Source organism: Colletotrichum tamarilloi, assembly GCF_030869305.1.
Source record: "Colletotrichum tamarilloi strain Tom-12 chromosome Unknown Scaffold_7.1, whole genome shotgun sequence".
NCBI classification, from domain to species: domain Eukaryota; kingdom Fungi; phylum Ascomycota; class Sordariomycetes; order Glomerellales; family Glomerellaceae; genus Colletotrichum; species Colletotrichum tamarilloi.
The window spans coordinates 735,346-752,512 of record NW_026849390.1 but is presented as its reverse complement, the minus strand read 5'-3'; the positions used below and the strand labels follow the sequence as shown (position 1 = coordinate 752,512).

General features: G+C 52.8%; 7 protein-coding genes across 7 annotated transcripts; 1 reads left to right on the top strand and 6 right to left on the bottom strand.

Annotated features, from left to right (window-relative positions):
• Nucleotides 1–667: 667 nt before the first annotated feature.
• On the bottom strand, nucleotides 668–2,206 carry CTAM01_03177 (beta-glucosidase; the record flags this gene model as incomplete). The annotated part of the gene is made up of 3 exons (XM_060519214.1): nucleotides 668–1,502; nucleotides 1,556–1,788; nucleotides 1,841–2,206. The coding sequence occupies 3 exons, from the start codon at nucleotides 2,204–2,206 to the stop codon at nucleotides 668–670; spliced, it is 1,434 nt and encodes a 477-aa protein (XP_060386213.1).
• Nucleotides 2,207–6,106: 3,900 nt separating this feature from the next.
• Nucleotides 6,107–6,433, bottom strand: CTAM01_03176 (uncharacterized protein; the record flags this gene model as incomplete). The annotated part of the gene is made up of 1 exon (XM_060519213.1): nucleotides 6,107–6,433. One exon carries the CDS (start codon nucleotides 6,431–6,433, stop codon nucleotides 6,107–6,109), a length of 327 nt encoding a protein of 108 aa, XP_060386212.1.
• A 2,426-nt stretch (nucleotides 6,434–8,859) lies between these two features.
• On the top strand, nucleotides 8,860–10,812 carry CTAM01_03175 (major facilitator superfamily transporter; the record flags this gene model as incomplete). The annotated part of the gene is made up of 6 exons (XM_060519212.1): nucleotides 8,860–9,066; nucleotides 9,147–9,623; nucleotides 9,708–10,031; nucleotides 10,126–10,309; nucleotides 10,378–10,494; nucleotides 10,574–10,812. 6 exons carry the CDS (start codon nucleotides 8,860–8,862, stop codon nucleotides 10,810–10,812), a joined length of 1,548 nt encoding a protein of 515 aa, XP_060386211.1.
• A 799-nt stretch (nucleotides 10,813–11,611) lies between these two features.
• On the bottom strand, nucleotides 11,612–13,366 carry CTAM01_03174 (uncharacterized protein; the record flags this gene model as incomplete). Its single annotated transcript, XM_060519211.1, has 2 exons — nucleotides 11,612–11,910; nucleotides 11,980–13,366. 2 exons carry the CDS (start codon nucleotides 13,364–13,366, stop codon nucleotides 11,612–11,614), a joined length of 1,686 nt encoding a protein of 561 aa, XP_060386210.1.
• A 708-nt stretch (nucleotides 13,367–14,074) lies between these two features.
• CTAM01_03173 (leucine carboxyl methyltransferase) lies at nucleotides 14,075–15,216 on the bottom strand (the record flags this gene model as incomplete). Its single annotated transcript, XM_060519210.1, has 2 exons — nucleotides 14,075–14,898; nucleotides 14,952–15,216. 2 exons carry the CDS (start codon nucleotides 15,214–15,216, stop codon nucleotides 14,075–14,077), a joined length of 1,089 nt encoding a protein of 362 aa, XP_060386209.1.
• A 483-nt stretch (nucleotides 15,217–15,699) lies between these two features.
• CTAM01_03172 (uncharacterized protein) lies at nucleotides 15,700–15,906 on the bottom strand (the record flags this gene model as incomplete). The annotated part of the gene is made up of 1 exon (XM_060519209.1): nucleotides 15,700–15,906. One exon carries the CDS (start codon nucleotides 15,904–15,906, stop codon nucleotides 15,700–15,702), a length of 207 nt encoding a protein of 68 aa, XP_060386208.1.
• A 534-nt stretch (nucleotides 15,907–16,440) lies between these two features.
• Nucleotides 16,441–16,851, bottom strand: CTAM01_03171 (uncharacterized protein; the record flags this gene model as incomplete). Its single annotated transcript, XM_060519208.1, has 1 exon — nucleotides 16,441–16,851. One exon carries the CDS (start codon nucleotides 16,849–16,851, stop codon nucleotides 16,441–16,443), a length of 411 nt encoding a protein of 136 aa, XP_060386207.1.
• Nucleotides 16,852–17,167: the final 316 nt, after the last annotated feature.

Genomic DNA, 17,167 nt, shown 5'->3' with positions numbered 1-17,167 from the left:
TCATACACGCGGTCTCCAAGCACGTTCTCACATAATACAGTTCCCCTCATGGAATAAGATTTTCCGGTCCTAGATACCCCGCTTCCCCTCCATGTCATGACCGATATTCCATTTCACATAAAAGCTTCCTCCACATGTTCCTCGAATAATATAATATAAGATCAAAATAATACGTGCGTAAATGGGTATAGATGAGAAGCAAGCCGATCCGAAAATATGTAAATGCTCCTCGTCAGAGGAGCCGAGTAGAAGATACCCGAAAGAAAGCTTTGCCTGCTCGTGTGGTCAACACGAGGATGCTAAGATAATAAACACTAGACTGTCGCGATAGTATCGCAGGGATTCGATGTATACGTCCAGATAAGTTATTATGGATGAAAGTGCCATGTGTTACCGGCGTGTATGCAAAATTTGCCGCATGATCGTAAGCGGCGGGTCGAAACGAAGAAGTGCCAGCAGCGCAAAAGGTACATGGCAAGCGAGCTTGCCCAAGGGGTGTGAAGGGTACATCCGATCGAGTGGGCTGGTTCCGAGACAATCGAGGTCGGCTGGTGGCAGCAAAAGGACGGCGCTGCGTCGTGTTGACAAGCATGGACGTGGAAGCGAAGAACGGGCTGCTGCTGCTGGCTATGGCGAAAGAAAGAATACGACTATCAACTGAGCACACTCAGTAGAGGAATGTGGCTGCGACGAAGGCGATGACGAGGCCCGCAATGGCACCACCGCCTTGCCTAACACCTTCGTTCTCCTTGGAGGTCGTGGCGGGTGCTGATTCTTCCGTTTCTGTGGCGGTGGCGGGCTTGGAAGTCGTGCCATCAGAGTCGGAGGACGTGGTTGTCGAATTATCGTTCTCGTGGAACATGCCGGCCATGACAGTGGGGGCACTTGACGTCGTCGAGGAGGCGGAGGTAGCTGCGCTGGAAGCCTTGGAGCTGGAACTCTGGACAGCCTTGGAGGAAGGCGCAGCAGAAGAGGACGAGGGGGGCGTCGGGGTCGGTGTAGGCGTAGGAGTAGGAGTGGGCGTGGGAGTCGGGGTGGGAGTGGGCGATGGAGCAGCGGAAGACTTGGCGACCTTGATTTCAACCTTGGTATCCTTCTCGTTAGAGTCGTCAGAGTCGCTTCCTCCAGAACCGTCAAGAGGGAAGACGATGATGCGACCCTTCTTTCCCTTGGGAACAGTGACAACGCAGTACTTGGCATTGCCAGCGCCGGTGCCGGCTTGGTTGCTGGTCACCTCCCCAACAGCATTGGCAGAGGGGTCAATAGAGCAAGGAGTGCCATTGCAGCCGCCATCAGGGCACTCGATCCTGACTCCGTAGGTAGGCTTCGTGTTCTTGAGCGCGGAACCCTCCCAGATGGGGTTGTAACCGAGAGTGACGAAAGTTCGGCCCTGACCGTCTTGGTTGGCTCCCGCGACGTAGGCAGCCCAGTTACCAACTGCTTTGGAGGAGTCGCCCCAGATACAACCCTCATCCGTAACTCCGGGCGGGTTGATGTAGTAGCTAGGCATCATTAGTCTCTTCGTTTTGACCCATGTTCGAGACAGTAAACTCACTGAGCACTGGTGCTGCACCAGTAACTAGGGTCGGGAACAGCAAGGGTGATTGACTTGTCAATGACGCTGGGAATGAGCATAGCCTCGTTGCCCGGCAGAACAGTTTGGCAGAAGGACAAAGTCTTGCCACACTTGTTGTAAACCTCAACGGTACCTGCTCCATCAACGCAGTAGGGAGAGCCCTTGATGGGCTTTGAGGCCTTGCCGTCAGAACCACAGTACAAGCCACCGTTCTGAGCTGGTTAGCCTGCGAGCTGCCGTGCGAGAAGTCGGGGGAATTCTTACCATGGACGAGGGATACGTGTAGGTCGAATCGGGCTCCCATTGCGCCATGACTTTGCCGGCTTTGCAGGCAATAGGGCAGTAGCTTCCTTCAACACAGGCTTGATCGGGGCTCATAGCAAAGCCATTGTTCATGGCACCGGGGACCTTGACCAGATCGCCATCGCTGGGCAAACTGCAGATGGCCTTGCCATCAGAAGTTCTCTTGATGACATCCCTCTCAGCAAGCGTCTCGATCTCCTCGTTGGGGCCCAGACCGGACTTCAACTTGTGAAGGTGTCGGTGAGTTCCATCATGAGCCTCGGCGGGTTGGGCAGAGAGCAGGACCAAAGCCGAGCCCACGGCAGCCTTAATGGTAGAGAGCTTCATCTCGGAAGCGGGGTTTCGACAAGAGTCGACGTGGTTTCCTCCAAAGACAATTCAAAAAAGAACAGGATCTGATTCCTGGTGGTCGGCGCGTCGCGCAACGTGGTGGCAACGGCGGTCGGATTTTGGCGTTCGGATTCAATGCTACAACATGGAAATGGCGAAGTGGAATGGCAACAGCGCGTGAGCGTGTTGGATTCGTAAAGAACGTGATGTCTTCGAAAGCGAATGACTAGACAGCGAATGTCGGTGTAAAGAGCGGAACGTCTCAAAGCAGAGACTGGGCAAGGCGTAAGGATGCGGTGCAAGGACAAGAGAAAGAAAGAGGAGAACGAGCGAGGGTGGAGGTGGCAGGATGGGTCGACGATAAAATGAGAGAGAGCAGCAAGGTATCCGGGGTGGGAATCGTTCAGCCTACTGGGCAAGCCGCAAAAGGCAGAGAGGTGCGTTGACAGCAACCTTGCGCGCGATCCTCACGCTGTTGGCCATAACGGGGGGAAACTCGAGGGGGACCTGGGTGGACCAGGGCCCTTTGAGGGGCAGGCGCAAGGATTCTGGCTGGTCATGGCGACATTAGGCAATGGGCAAGCGGTGATGCTTGGCTAAGCCGGGGGGCGGTTGAGGCGGACAAGCGTCGATGCGACGAGCTTGATGAGAATCGCGCAGTTGGAACTCGGAAGAGTCGAAGACTGGCCGGGGGTTAAGGAGACGCAAGGATTCGAGGCCCGGGGGGAAATGAAAATGACATGGCCCCTCGACCTTGGATGAACTCGCCAATCAGACAGGGCCATCATCTCGGCAAAGCTTGACTTGTTCTTGGAAGGAGCCAATGAGAGATGTTGCGCATCCAAGCCGTTGCTGCCGTTTGGAGCCAAACGAAATGAGGGCACCGGTGCACGGTTCCCAACGGGGTCCCAAACTGCCCGGCCGGGGTCGACGAAGCACTCCAGGCTGCTTGATACGTACCTGTCTGTACCTGCATAAGTTTGCATTGTTTCCACACTCGACCAATGAAGTCATGCACAATCTGAATGTACCCACTACTCATACCTCAGACATCATCTCTGATTGGTTGCATGTATCCAAAGCTTCCATTGTACGTACCTTTTGCCCTTTTCCCTTTCGCTTGCATTTGCTGCCAGTTCCATCGCGTCCTGTCGTCGACTCGTCCAGATGGAAACTGGGAACCATCTCCAGAAAACAGGGGGAAAGAACAGACCGCACCGCTTCGTTGGTCGGCTAGGGAGCGTTGCCTATTTGGGCGATGAATGAGATGAGCTTTCTGGCGCCATTGACAATTCGAGCGCAGAGAGGTGCACTGGATTGACAAATTGGCGCTCAGCGACCACCAAAGCTGGTGAGAGACCGCCGCTCGCAATGTCACACGCGCTTCCTGTCATCCAATCTTAACCTTCAAGCTTAATTCCACGTGCTGTCACGGTAGTAAACAGGCTGCAGGCCATCGGTTGCAGTGCACTGTACCTACGGATACTTGTAGTTGCACTCGATCCAGACTCGACAGAATTTTCCTACCTCTTCCTGTCTTTAGCCGACTGACTGTCATTGACTGAGACAAATGCTGTGCCACAGCCACCTCCTTGAACTGGAACCCGCATTCTAGTGCAACGAAAGAATGGGCGAGAAAAGACCGCATGAATCACGTCGTGGGTAGGCAGCGGGCTAGTTCTAGTAGCCTACAGGGGAACACAATGTCTCGGGCGACTCTCAACGGTATCTTTCTGCCGCACTGGAACGCGGCAAAGCGCCTTCTTCAACACACAACGCCAGTAACGCCACACGACCCAGCGGTCTTGCCTTCTGCTTCTGGAAGAAAGTCTCCAGTTGTCGCGGTATCTGGCACAGATTCCACTGTGCCGAGGTCTCTCCGTAACTTACCTACTCCGTAGTCAAGGTAGGTACTTAAGATACCTTAGATAACCGGAGAGTGGGCCGTTCCTTCTCAACCCCTTCGCGCCCCTTTCGAGCCAAGACTTAGTAAGAGAAGTCTCTCAATCGCTGGTTGTCGCTCCGCGCAGGCTGGCAGGCTCGCACCACATACCGAAACGTGCTTGCCCTTTTTGAACCTCATCCTCCGCCATCTTCAAACCTCCACCCGGTCACCCCCAGACCAGGACGGACTTCTCTTCCCTTTGTGTATGCCATGTCGTCGACTTACTGAGCATTTACTACGTACTGCACAACTCCAGGCTCTCGAGGAAGAGGAGATGCCGACCCCTTGCCCATGTGGGCATTTTGCATGAGCCTCATGTCTTGAATCTTCCTCCACTTGCAATCCATGTGCTCCGTGCTTTGCCTCTATACGCAGCAGAGACTTTGATCTGGAAAGAGACCGAGCAACCCTTCGCCAAACGTCCCCATGCGTCCATCTCCATCTCGCCTGGGTGAACGAGCCAACGGCAGAGAACCTGTCAGGCCGTCTGTCAGTCGTCAGCAAAACCGCCGAACGCGATCTATCGACCAAGCCCGTGCGATAGATCTGGGGACGTCGTCTGTGGCCACTCCCTTCTCGGCTACTGGTGACGGAGTAAGGAAATTGCGCCTACCAAATTGTGCGAGATTGCACCAGAGCTGGTGTGCCCGGCGTCCATTCTGGACCAACTAGCTTTGTATTCGTACACTTGCGGCAGTCGCCGATACGCTCTGCAGTGTTAGTGTGAACCTCCATCGGCAGACATCATGGTAGTTGCCTCACTCGACCAGCTTCACAATGTTGAGCTGAAAGCTGTCCCTCCTCGGCCAGCAATTCTTGAGCTCCTCCATGGATGAGAATCTCGTATCCGAAGGGTGGCCCTCACCAGTTGCTGATCATTTGCAGTATTGGGTAGAAAGAACCTGCACTGTCGCTCTTCTAGCCATCAACCGAGAAATACGGCCTGTGGCCAGATCACGCCACGCCCGCTCTGTTACTCGCTTGGTTTGATGAGTAGGAACTTGAGCAGCCCTGTGCCCCGCGCTAAGTGCTACACAACAAGCTCATATCCTCAGTCTTACTTGAGCTCTTTAAGAGTCCTGTACTGGAGCAACTCTTGACGCATGTTTCGTTGTGTCGGCCCCCTCTAGCAGCGGCTCTCGTATGGCGAAATGGAGATCACTAACCGGCCGACATCGGGTAGCAGCTAAGCTTGGCTCAACAGAGCAACCTCAACCCCACTGAGAGTGCAGGCCTTCCTGTCTTGTTGTTGTCAGGACTCGGAATAACCGCGACCACTTCAAACCTCTTGCGACATTGTTGATGGTCTAGTATTGCTCAATGACTGTCGAGAGCCGCGTTTGTCATCAGTTGAATGGCAGCTTGGTTTCCGTGGTCGGCTCGTGGCAATTTAGTTAACCTCCCGTGAGTTAAAGTGGACTGGACGCACCAGCAGCTCATCAGCACTGATTTCGCAGTCAACGAGCTAGTCAGGGGCCAAAGAAACCATTGGGAACTTTGACGGAACCGGTCCAAGTTCTCAACCATTAAGTTCCGACCAAGGTTGAGATAAAGCCTGGCACTGCGTCTTCTGGTCGCGTGTTGCGGTATCGAGTAGTGGCTAGCATCTCAAATATCGCTTTATCATTTAGCTTGCTCTCTTCATATCGATGACGCCAGTCGGCATCCATAGCCGTATCAGTGACTTGAACTGCTTTTCCATGCGCAAAGATGGTAATCAGTCCTGCTTCATAGCGTTTACATTCAGCAGGCTGATGATATCTTTGAGAGCCACCTCTACAAAGTATCTTGCTTAGGTCCATACTGTTCCAGTTTCACCGACTGTTTCCTACGCCTTTGATTTCTCATCGTCTACCTCAAGCCTACTCTCCTGCACTTCGCTGATTGAGCCTCGGGGGTGCCGACCAACACCAAACACGCCCTGCTACTGTGATATGATGGATGGCTGTACGTTATAAACAACCGGATCCCAGACATAACCATCGATTTGATACCAGTTCTACTGGCAAATCGAGGTCGGTTGTCGTGCGCAGGAGAAGCTTTGCCGCCCCAGATCGGCACGTGGGGTATGCCGTTGTACACGCTACCTCCCGACTTACGGACGACTTGTTCGCTGTCGAGCGGGATCCCGTGGTAGGTCTCACCGGCGGGTACATTCTCGTTCTTGTCTCCGAGTATGATTTCGTGCTTGAGTAGGGGTCTCTGCGCAGTGGTCGAGAGAGAGGATGCCCCAGTGTCTGAGCCTTAGAGACCTGGGAAGACAGTGTGCGCCGGATCATCTGCTATTCGCCATAGTCTTTCGACACTGGAAAGTCATGTAGATTTCAGCTGTCGTAGAAGTAAATTGAAGCGCTCATGGAAGTTAGATAATGCAGACGACATCTCCCAAGACCAAAGCGGAAAGTATTCCTATACGTAGCATAGGGTACCAAAACTAAACCACACGTAACTGAAGGATCTCTCGAAGCTTTCAATGGGATTTCCCCGACATTAGCGTGAGCCGTCCAGCAACCCTTCTCAGCTCCTCTTCGTCTTTTCTTGTCATATACCGGAGGCAAACGTCTTGCCGTTGGCCATGCTGGCCTCGACTCATGGCTTACTTGAAGTCCCGAATATATTCAAGATATCTCCAACACGACCGATCCGAGCAATAAGCAGTGTAATCAAAGTCTGTCGGAGAAACTAACTTGCGGCAGTCCCTACCGACCTATCCATGCAGTGGAATTACCCATGTTATGCCTCTAGCACTGGGCTGGGTTGAAGACACGATTGTACGTACCTTCCATTCGAGAGTACATCGACATCATATGGTATCAGTCTCTTACCTATCACCCTCTTACCTATAGGAAGTTCCATGTCCTCATGATGAAATAAGCAAGCACCGGGCCGGATGGTCGGGGACTTCGGGCTGTAGATTCCTAAAGCCCGCTCGCATACTTCATCCATCTTATTTGCCAGGGGAAGTGCCAGAAAAATAAAAAGATTTCTTGGACAAGATTAAAGCAAGCAAGGAAGGAAAAAAGAGAGAACAGACTGATCGACGGTCGGACATGGACCCTGGAATAGAACTGGAGACTTCATGGTCTAACCGGGGCCGCCCGCTGCATCCTTAGGGCCATATAGTAGGCCATATCATGAGCTCGCTCAAGTCTAGAAGGCTGTCGCATTAGACAAGTCGAGAGAAGACAAGGAGAATTATGAAAAAATAGGCATGCGCCAATATTTGCGCCCATATCTGTATCAAGTGATCGGCCCATCTTGCCTCGTCTTCCTTTGGTATGCCGAGCACAGCTCCGAAGGTTTCAGTAAGCAACGAACCTGTCCTCCATATGTGCATCACCCGCAGTCCCCATACCGTCGGCACTTGTCAATGAGACGGGAGGTGGTCTTCCCGTCGCTTTTCCGAGCTATTCAGTGTCTTCCTGAGGCAATTTGCTCCTGGTAGTCGTTCCCAGCCTAGCGTGAAGGAGCGCAGGCGAAAGGATAGCTTCTCCAAGCAATCCCTGTGTGCTGTCTGGGATCAATACACATTATCCTCACAGACGGTAGGAAGTTGAGATGGACGCGTAGGTTGAGGTAAAGTGTTGCTCATGGAAGTCTGTCTTCGTCTTTGTCACATCCTGCTACCTCTATAGAGGACGACGTCACCTGTGGAAACATGAGTTCGAGTCTTTGATCATCACCTTTCGAAGAGTGTGAAAAATAATGCTACCGCGTTCCATGCTTGAATCCTCCGCTAATGAAACTCGGAGTCTTGTTGGAGCAACATGACAGGAAGTAATACAGTAGACTTGAGCAGGCTGATATTGAGTATGTAGAAAGATATGGTCGCGTCTATCAAGACCCCAAAAAATTCGGAAGAGTTTCCCTCGAATTTCTTTCACGGAGCTGGAGAGACACTGTCCACTACCTTGTCTTACTTCAACACGAACACTCCACATGTCTCACTGAAAGACGGAAAAGGCGGATTTATCACGGGTTCCCGAATACGGCAAGTTCAACAGTTGGAGATGGGTCAACCATTTGAGGGGTAACCTCCCTGCCTCCAAACGCACCCTGAGAGATCGGCCGCCCGCAACCTCATCTGATTGGCACGCGCATCAGATCTCGACTGCCCGCTCAGGCAAACAGAGGTTAAACATCCACAGACTACATCTTTGGGGATGAGATGACCCTTGAGATTGAACAAGCCCTTCCGGCTTTCATGCCGGCTCCTGAGAAGAAACGTGGAAACGTGGAGAAAGCCCATTGTCTTGGGTTGCGTGCGTCGGACGAATTGGAGTTGCGCGTGGTCGCTTTGATCTGCAGCTCACCCGCATGCGATGCCTGCGACACACGCGTCATAAACTCCAACCTCCTCAACCCCACGCTCGAGATCGGCGAGAATGCCGCTTCCATCGTTGCATCAACTCCCTTCGGTAGTCCATTTACCGAGCTTGATACCGCAAGCTTCCCCTCATCGTTTCCCCATGTAATTGAATTAGTTCCCGTGTTGCCCCCTCTTCCCCACGGGGTAACGGAAATCCTACTAAAAAGTAGCTTTATACCAGAGAGGTTCTGCCTTCCTGTACTACCTCATCTTGGTCCTTCTTGGGTTTAAGCTTCTCAAGGTCATCCCAACCTTTCACTCATCGTCTTCCCCCGCGCCATACCATCGACGACCTCCGGAAAATATAGATAAAAAACAGAAGCTGTCGCCGGCACCATGGAGACTAACAAGCCCAGCGTAGAACAGGATGAGAATACTGTGAAGGGCGAGACCGAGAGTGTAGTGAAGCCCACGGCCTCGAACCCGACCCCCGTGGAATGGGCTCAGCACTTCACGAGCCAGGATGAGGCCTGGCATAAGGCCATGGACAAGACTCTCCTACGTCGTGTAGACCGGCGCCTCATGCCGACCCTCGTAGTCATGGTGAGTCTCAAAACATGAACGCACAAACAAAACATTCTATCAAAAGCTTCGAATAGTCCTGACATGAAGTGAAACCACAGTACCTCCTTAACTTCCTCGACCGCTCCAACTTAGCCCAAGCCCGTCAGGGCACCCTCGAACGGGACCTGGGCATGACGGGAACCGACTTCAACCTCGCCACCTCGATCTTCTTCGTCGGTTACCTCCTGATGCAGCTCCCCTCCAACCTCTTGCTCACAAAAGTCAAACCCTCCTTCTACCTCGCCGCCTCCTGCTGCCTCTGGGGCGTTGTCTCGACCTGCAACGCCGCCGCCGACTCCTTCACGCACCTCATCGTCATCCGCTTCTTCCTCGGCTTCGTCGAGGCCCCCTTTTTCCCGGGCGCCGTCTTCCTCATGTCCTCGTGGTACACCCGCGCCGAGCTCACCCGCCGCATCGCCTACCTCTACGCCGGCAACGCCCTCGCCAACATGTTTGGCGGGCTCCTTGGCGCGGGCATCCTCGGCGGTCTGGAGGGGGATTTGGGGATCGCGGGGTGGAGGTGGTTATTCATCATTGTGAGTCATTCCTGTCTCTTGTGTGGGAACGATTCCAAAGTGTTCTAAAGAGAGAGTGACTGACATGGAGACACATCGACACAGGAAGGCGTAGCAGCCATCGCATTCTCCCTCGTCGCAATGTGGATCCTCCCAGACTACCCTCACACGACCAAGTGGCTCTCGGAGGAGGAGCGCGCTTACGCCGCCTGGCGCCTCATCGAGGACATCCAGGAGGCCGACACGTACGGCGAGCAGAGCGTCCTCGACGGCGTCAAGATGGCCGTGCGGGACTACCGCCTCTACATCTTTGTCCTGATGCAGCACGTCTCCCTCATCTCGCAGACGTTTCAGTACTTTTTCCCGACCATTGTCGGCACGCTGGGCTACGGCAAGATCACGACGCTTTGGCTGACTGCGCCTGCTTGGGTATGTTTGTATTCTTTCCTAGATGGGATCTCCGGTTACGTTCCAGACCGGGGCGCGGGGACGATATCCAAGCTCACAATCTCTTCTTCCACAGGCCGCGACGTTCCTCATCTCGCTCTGCGTCACCTGGTCCTCTGCAAAGACTAAAGACCGTTCTCTTCACATTGTATGCCTCACGCTCGTCTCCGCCACTGGAAACGCCATCGCCACCGGCTCGAGCAACCTCGGCGCGCGATACTTTGCCATGTTCCTCATGCCCATGGGCGCCATCTCCGCATGTAAGTCTTCTGATACAGTCTCCCCAGCAACGAAAGAACAGCGTCTGACAATGGTGTAACTCCTGCAGATCAAATCATCGTCTCTTGGGTAGCAAACTCCTTCCCACGACCACTCGTCAAGCGCTCAGCCTGCATCGCCATCGCCAACATGATTGGCAACACGGCAACAATCTATGGATCTTACAGTGCGTTGATAGTTCTCACAGCCTTTCTTTCCCATCACGCTACAAGCGGTACTTGATTAGACTGACTAACCAACCCAAGTGTACCCAAGCAGCACGGGACCCCAATACGTCCCTGGCGGCAGCGCCAACACGGCAATCTGCGTCCTCGTTGCCATTCTCGCCCTCGTCCTCCGCTACCTGCACAAGTGGGAGAACAAGAAGCTCGAAAAGGCCGAGCTCGACGACGCCGCGGCGCTGGCCGAGGGAGGCGGCGAGAAGGCCGCGCCCGTCGATCTGAAGCAGGAGAGGAGGGCTGCTGGATTCAGGTACATCTACTGAAGTATCAGATGGGCTGATGATGAATGGGTCTTTTGTTACGCTTTTTGTCTGTTCTGTGTGGCGAGAGATGCAGCTTCTCTGTGTTTTTGTGCTGGGCCGAGTTTGAGAGATGGACCCCTCAATTATGGTGATGGCTTGGTGGACGGGAGTTCCCCGCTGTGGAAGGCCTTGACGAGTTAAGATACCTTATAGCTTCGAGTTGAGAATGAATGATGTCAGAGACCCCGTCAAAAGGTCAGCAACAAGCTTCTCCTGTGCCTTGGAACGATCATTGAACACCCTTTGTGCCAAGTGTCTATCGGAAGTGATGTTTCTAGTTGAACTCAGTCCTGGTACGAGGACGATTCTTGTCAAGCAGTCTCTACCAAAATGAATCAAGCCTATTGAGACTTTCTGGGCTCCAGAACGCAGATAACGGCACGAGTACTTACCCGATGAAGTAGTGCTCATTCAATGATAGGTCAGTTTCGCATTGCAGAGGCGTTGAGTGCTGCGTTCCATCGAAATCGGAGATACGCCGCTCTTGAGAGGCGTTAACATTATTGTAGAGGAGCCATTAATAGGTCAAGATGATTGAATTGTATGCAGAGACAAAGTTACTCGATATAGGGTATAGCTCACACAGACACCAATGTCGAAAATTGGCAAATACGTCCTAAAGTGAAATCAAGTACAAACTGTCTCGTTTATATACAACCCCAACATGGTCCTTGCAAACGATATCCGCACTTTCACGTCGAGTTTCAGATGTACTCTGCCTCTAGCGAAGACGATGATGAGATCTAAGTACTCTTGTGGATCAGTCTCTCCAGAATAGTTTCCCGTTCTCTCGGAATAAGGCGGTCTCCACCAAACCTTCACCCATGGCTCCGACTCTACGAATCTGATGAACACGGTCAGACTTGCGTGTGCCACCCCAGTCACCTATAGTGTCAAGCTGAAGTAACTCCAAGCGGCAGCCTTGTCCACATATTGTCTCCCAGACCGACTTGGCAACCTCCGCGGGTGTCACCCCCGCCGCATCTGCCTCTATCGTCATTTCGAGTTTTCTCTGATACGCACGAGCTCTTCGTCTGCACCCGCCATCTCCAGCCCGCACTTTAAGTTCAGAATGTCGAAGTGTCAGGTAGAGATTTCGGAGGCTCCGCATCCGCCCAAGACACTCACTTGCCTCTATCATCTCTGGTGAGCTCGTTTGGAACGTAGGTACAGTGATCGTGACCGTCAGATCCTGCACCCACATGCATGTCTTAGATAGCACGCATAAGTCCTGCGGCGCGATTCTGGGATACTCCTGCATGGAATGAGAGCCGTAGGAGGGTCGAATGCTTAGTTTGCGCAGGCATCCTCCAAATTTGGACAACGCAAACTGGACGGCTGGTGAAGGTACTCTGCCCTCGAGCGAGAGGGATGTTAAGGCTGGCATGATGGCTAGGAACTCAACAGCGACGTCTCCACGGTTCGCGACCCCCTCCCAAGCAGGTCGGGGGTCAACGACAACTTCATTGTAGTTTAACTCTAGACTTTCAAGTTTGTGGAATCTGGCATGCGTTGTAAGCCATGGTAACTCTCCAGGACTTGCGGTCAATCTCAGATGACGCAGTGCCGCGAAGTCCGTTGCCCTGAACCACGCCATGAGCCTATCGGGATTGGTTTTCTGTAGTGTCAGAGAACGCAGTGAACCGAGCTCTGGTGACTTCGAAATCCTTGACAGATCCTTTCCAGGTATGAGACTGTGGTTGAGTATTTGCGCGATCAACGCTTGCAACTCATTCTCGAAATCTGCGTCGTATTTTCGCTTATGTCTGCCTCCGAAGAATGGTTCCAGCTTTACTGTCTTGAGATTCGGTGATAGGCCTCCGATGAGACGTAGCATGACCGATTCGTTTGTATGTGCAATGGACGTCTGGTAATACTCTTTTATAGAGATGCTATGCAATTGGGGTGCAAGTAGAAGTGCAACATCATGCGCATTGATCGCAGCGCCTTCGCTGCAGTGAAGATCGAAACCATTGAGTTCTAGCCGACAACTTGGGTGATGCGTGCGGATGGTTTCGAGGAGAAGAGGCGAAAAGCTGCTCTCATGTTCAATGACCATGTTGGTCAGTCCGGGCAGGGCTTCGAGCAGTCTGATCATGGGAGTCCAGGCTTCGGGATCGACAAAGGCATCGCGGAGGCGTCGGTTCTCGGGCGACCTATGCTTGAAATCGAACGAGGTTTCCTTTGGAACCGGTAGTATCATGTGTCGATCAGGCGAGTAGAGATCACTGTGAGGGAGCGACTTGTCCAGGAAGGTCATCTTCAGGCGCCTGACATGCCTGGCGGAGTTTGTGCGTCCCAGAATTGCGAGCCAGGAATCGACATCGCGCTGTAGTCTCCGAGGATGCTTGACGAGGATGTGGATGTCGCGGAACAAGAAGCAAGCGGCGGCGGTATGAAAGGCTTTGTTGGTGAGGGAAAAGGAGGACAAATCCGGTCCGGCAATGCCGTCGAGATGCCCCGCGATGCTGATGAGAGTCTCAGCCGGAAGTATGTCTAGTATTCTCGCGGCCATTGTCGCTTCAGTCGCTCGGTAGATATCGCAGTCGAAACAGAAGCACTCGGCGAGGATGAAGAAGGATAATCAGAGACATCGCGGGTGGGCTTGCGTCAACAGAAGACAGAAACGTGTTGGATGAGGCAAAAAGCACCTCTCGGGCGAGGTTGGCTCACTTGCATTGTTTGCTAGAGAAGAGTGGGTTTGGAGTCCTGATAGGGAAAGGGAAGGATTGGTTGGTGCAAGAACGCACACCAAGCCCGTCACCAACCAACGACAATCAGGAAGTCGGAAGCCGTGGGCCGGCTTCCAACCGACGCGGGAACGGAAAAGACGCCGGGCTGGGAAGGTGTTGGCCGAGATAGTTGGGTTAAACCGTCAAAGTAGGTGAGCTCTGCTTTTACAGCGGCCAACTGCAGCTTGGCTGCTCAAAGTACTAATGATAGACGTGATTACCTCGGAAGAGACGACCTGGGAGAGGTTCCTAGGACCACGCATGCAACGTCCCCGTAATCATGGTGACTCGAGAGAGAACCATCAAAATCCAAGTCCGAGAAGCCAAGCAGAGCCTCAATTAGGTTGGTGACGAAGGGGGAATAAATCATCTGTCAGAAAGGGGGGTAGCTGACAGTTCAGCGTTGGTTTGCCGGTTTGAGACACATCTCAATTAATAATGTCTCTGCTTAAGCGAAGCGGCACAGCTGTCTTGCGGCTTGCTTGGGTCACTCACAGCTCCCCGTCGGCATTTCCCATCGTAAATCCGGCGCCTCTCCATCCCCATGCGATAACGTAGTGGTCAGCCAACAGCTTCCACTCCTCCACTTCGTCGAGGCCCTCTAAACGGTCCACTCTCTCCTTTTCCTCACTTGGCACCCAGCTTTCCCAAATCCGTTCCACGGTCAGCGCCTTGGCGTGTTCGAAGCCTGCATCGCGGAGACGCTGCGTCTGATCCTGCGGCAGCTTGTAATTCTCCAGAGTAGGCATGCGTATTCTCCTTGCTGCGAGGTTGGAGGTCATCATTTTGCCGAAAGGGTCGTCAGGCCGGATTGGTTCGTACACCACAATGGCGATATTCGGAATCTTTTGCTCAAACAAAGATACAACTTGCTTCGTTATAGATGTCTCTAGGTAGCAGAGGCAGCATTCTGAGATGAGTAGAGTAGGAATGTCTGTTCTGATACCCGCAAGAGGTGTTGCGCCGTCTTGCACCATTTCTCGGAGATCCCGTGCATGAAAATAGTATTTGTCTGACGCGGATGGCTGACAGCTCCATGAACCGTCTTCCTCGACCGAGGGGACTCCGAGGATGTTTCGCAATGGAGGGGCTGCTTGCACTATACGTGCCTTCTTGCGAACTGTGACTGAGAAGTCTATCTCATGGTAGACCAGCTGAGGCCTTTTTGCCCTGGGAAAGAGACGGAATGGGCGTGTGTCGGTGCCAGCGCCTAGTGAAATAATTTGTCTCTCATTTGAACCGGGTTGCGCACTGTCAGACTCGTCCAAGAAGCTGTCAATGAGATTATCGAGAGCAACGGTCCTCGTATAAGTGCCTGAGATAGCGGTCAACCTCCATATTCGACGGAAGCAGACCAGAGACACGGACCTCGATTGATGATGGGGAGTCTCCTTGGAGGGGGTCCATTGATGTTATCCACAAAGAAGTGTGCGTATGGGTCGGCGAGATATCCCACATTGACAGAACTCAAACGTGAGCCGGCAGCGTCATCGTCAGTTCCTTGAATCGTCTGATCGTGAGTCGGGCCCGAGAATGAGGGGCCGCCGCCGGGACCTCTTCCGCGCCCGCGACCAACCCGGCCACCTCTCGCTCCGCGGAGTGAGAGCAGGTTCGGTATTGGATTTCCAGACATGAGGTATGTTGTTGCGGGGGAGCGGCCGTGAGGTGGAAGATGTTCCGGGAGCAGCGTTAGTGAGTGTAGGTGCGGGTGACGTAGGAGGGAAACTGTTAGGTGGGGCATCGTAGTGCAACGCTGCGTGTCAATCAGTGGAATAGGGTATGGCCCGTGCCTAGACGCTTCTAACGGTTCGGAGCCGACTCCGTTGTCCACTAAGGGCCGGTGCCTGGCACTCCCCGCAACGTCGTCTTCCATCTTTTGCTAAGAGTTAACGATATATCCGCAATAGTCTTCGAAACTTAGAGTAAGTTTTGAAGTTCCTGTAGACTTGGTTGTCGGTTTGACTGACTTCTTAGTCATCAAGCTTGACCAGGTACCTATGTTCCGAGCATTAGATCGCCGAAACCACTACTCACTCATACCAGACACCCAAGCCCTTTTCAGCACTCACCTCTCGTACGAGCATTCGGATCTGAAAACCCAAGACTTGTCGAATATTTAAAATCTATCAGAGCGCTGCTTACGAATGCCGAGGATCAGAAAGATGCAGAAGCTACCTAACACCTTTGGCGTTGAAGTGGAATGAATCACCCAGGATTGACTATTACCTGGACCGGATCCATTCATTTCTCTCTTTCCAGCCCACACGAAAAGCGTTCTACCTGGTACCATGATTAGGAAGAATATGTCGAGAGCCAAAAGCATGATGGCATCCGATGAGTTGACAGGACCGACCACTGGTAGATCAGGATTACAAAGTCTGACACTGACTGCTCAATGACATCACATTCCGAGTCACCGAAACATACACTTTGCCAACGAAATCAAGACATGGCAGCGAGAAGAACATCTACACAGCAATGGTACTAACACAACTGCTTGCAGATCTGTCGAGCCAATTTGAGAGGAGTCTACATGCAGACACGAATGCCAGAACCTCAAAGCTCGGTTTTAATGAGTTATACTCGAATCATAATGTAGTCTTCTCGGAACGTGGTGACCAAAAGGTACAATCAATACCGAGCGTGCATGGCTCAACATTTTACCAATGAGTTGTAAGGTAGACATCGTCAACAAAAACACTTCTAAGGGGGCCAGTGTCTGAAAGGACCCCAAACTAAATGTCCGAATCCTTTCGGATATGTCGGGGTTGGGCACCTAATGGCCGAATAGGCTTCAAGAACACGCGCCGCTCGTTATTCGATGGTCTGCAAACTTTCTTGGAGGGATCGTCCGATGTCACGGATGGCATAGAGACTTTTTCGAAACCGACGAACAGAGTCCGATGCCAATCATGCAAAGATAGGATGCTACAAATTGAGAAAGGAAAGGCCAAATAACAGGTTTCAAGCAGGCGGCCTCCTCTCCCCCAAAAGACCAAATGGCGAACAGAGCCGTCAAGGAATAAGGCGACGCAAGCGTCGAATATCCCAAAGTCAACAGCCTCGTAAAAAGGTCAACCTTGGCCGGGCGCCAAAACGTTGCCCTGATCTCGACGAACAAAATGGAAGAAGCAAGTGGAAAAGCGCGAGCCGGCGTGAAGTTGTAGACATTGCAGGTAAGCAGGCATGCAAGCTGGCGGCACAGAAACCTAGTTCCAGCAGCCCAACAGCCCTGCCCAGCGGTACCGCTCAAAGCCAGGATGGTCATGGAATGACAACTTAATTACTTTCATAATCTTGGCTTCGATCCGGAGAATCGCTTCAATGGTCTTCGCTCTTCGTCACTCGTCGCTTATTCCTCGCTTGTCCGAGAATCAGAGACCGTATGGCGCGGCGCATCGCCATTACTCCGTTCCACGATACCGCCCATTCCGTTGGCTGCTGGGAGGCGAAATGTCCGATGTGGAAGGATTTAGTGGGGCACGGAGAGTGGCTGTGTCAGCCTGCTGCCTGGTGGAAAGCTGCCGCTATCCACTAATAGGTCGTGCATCCACGCCTCCCCAAGATCCTGGGTGGCGTACTTC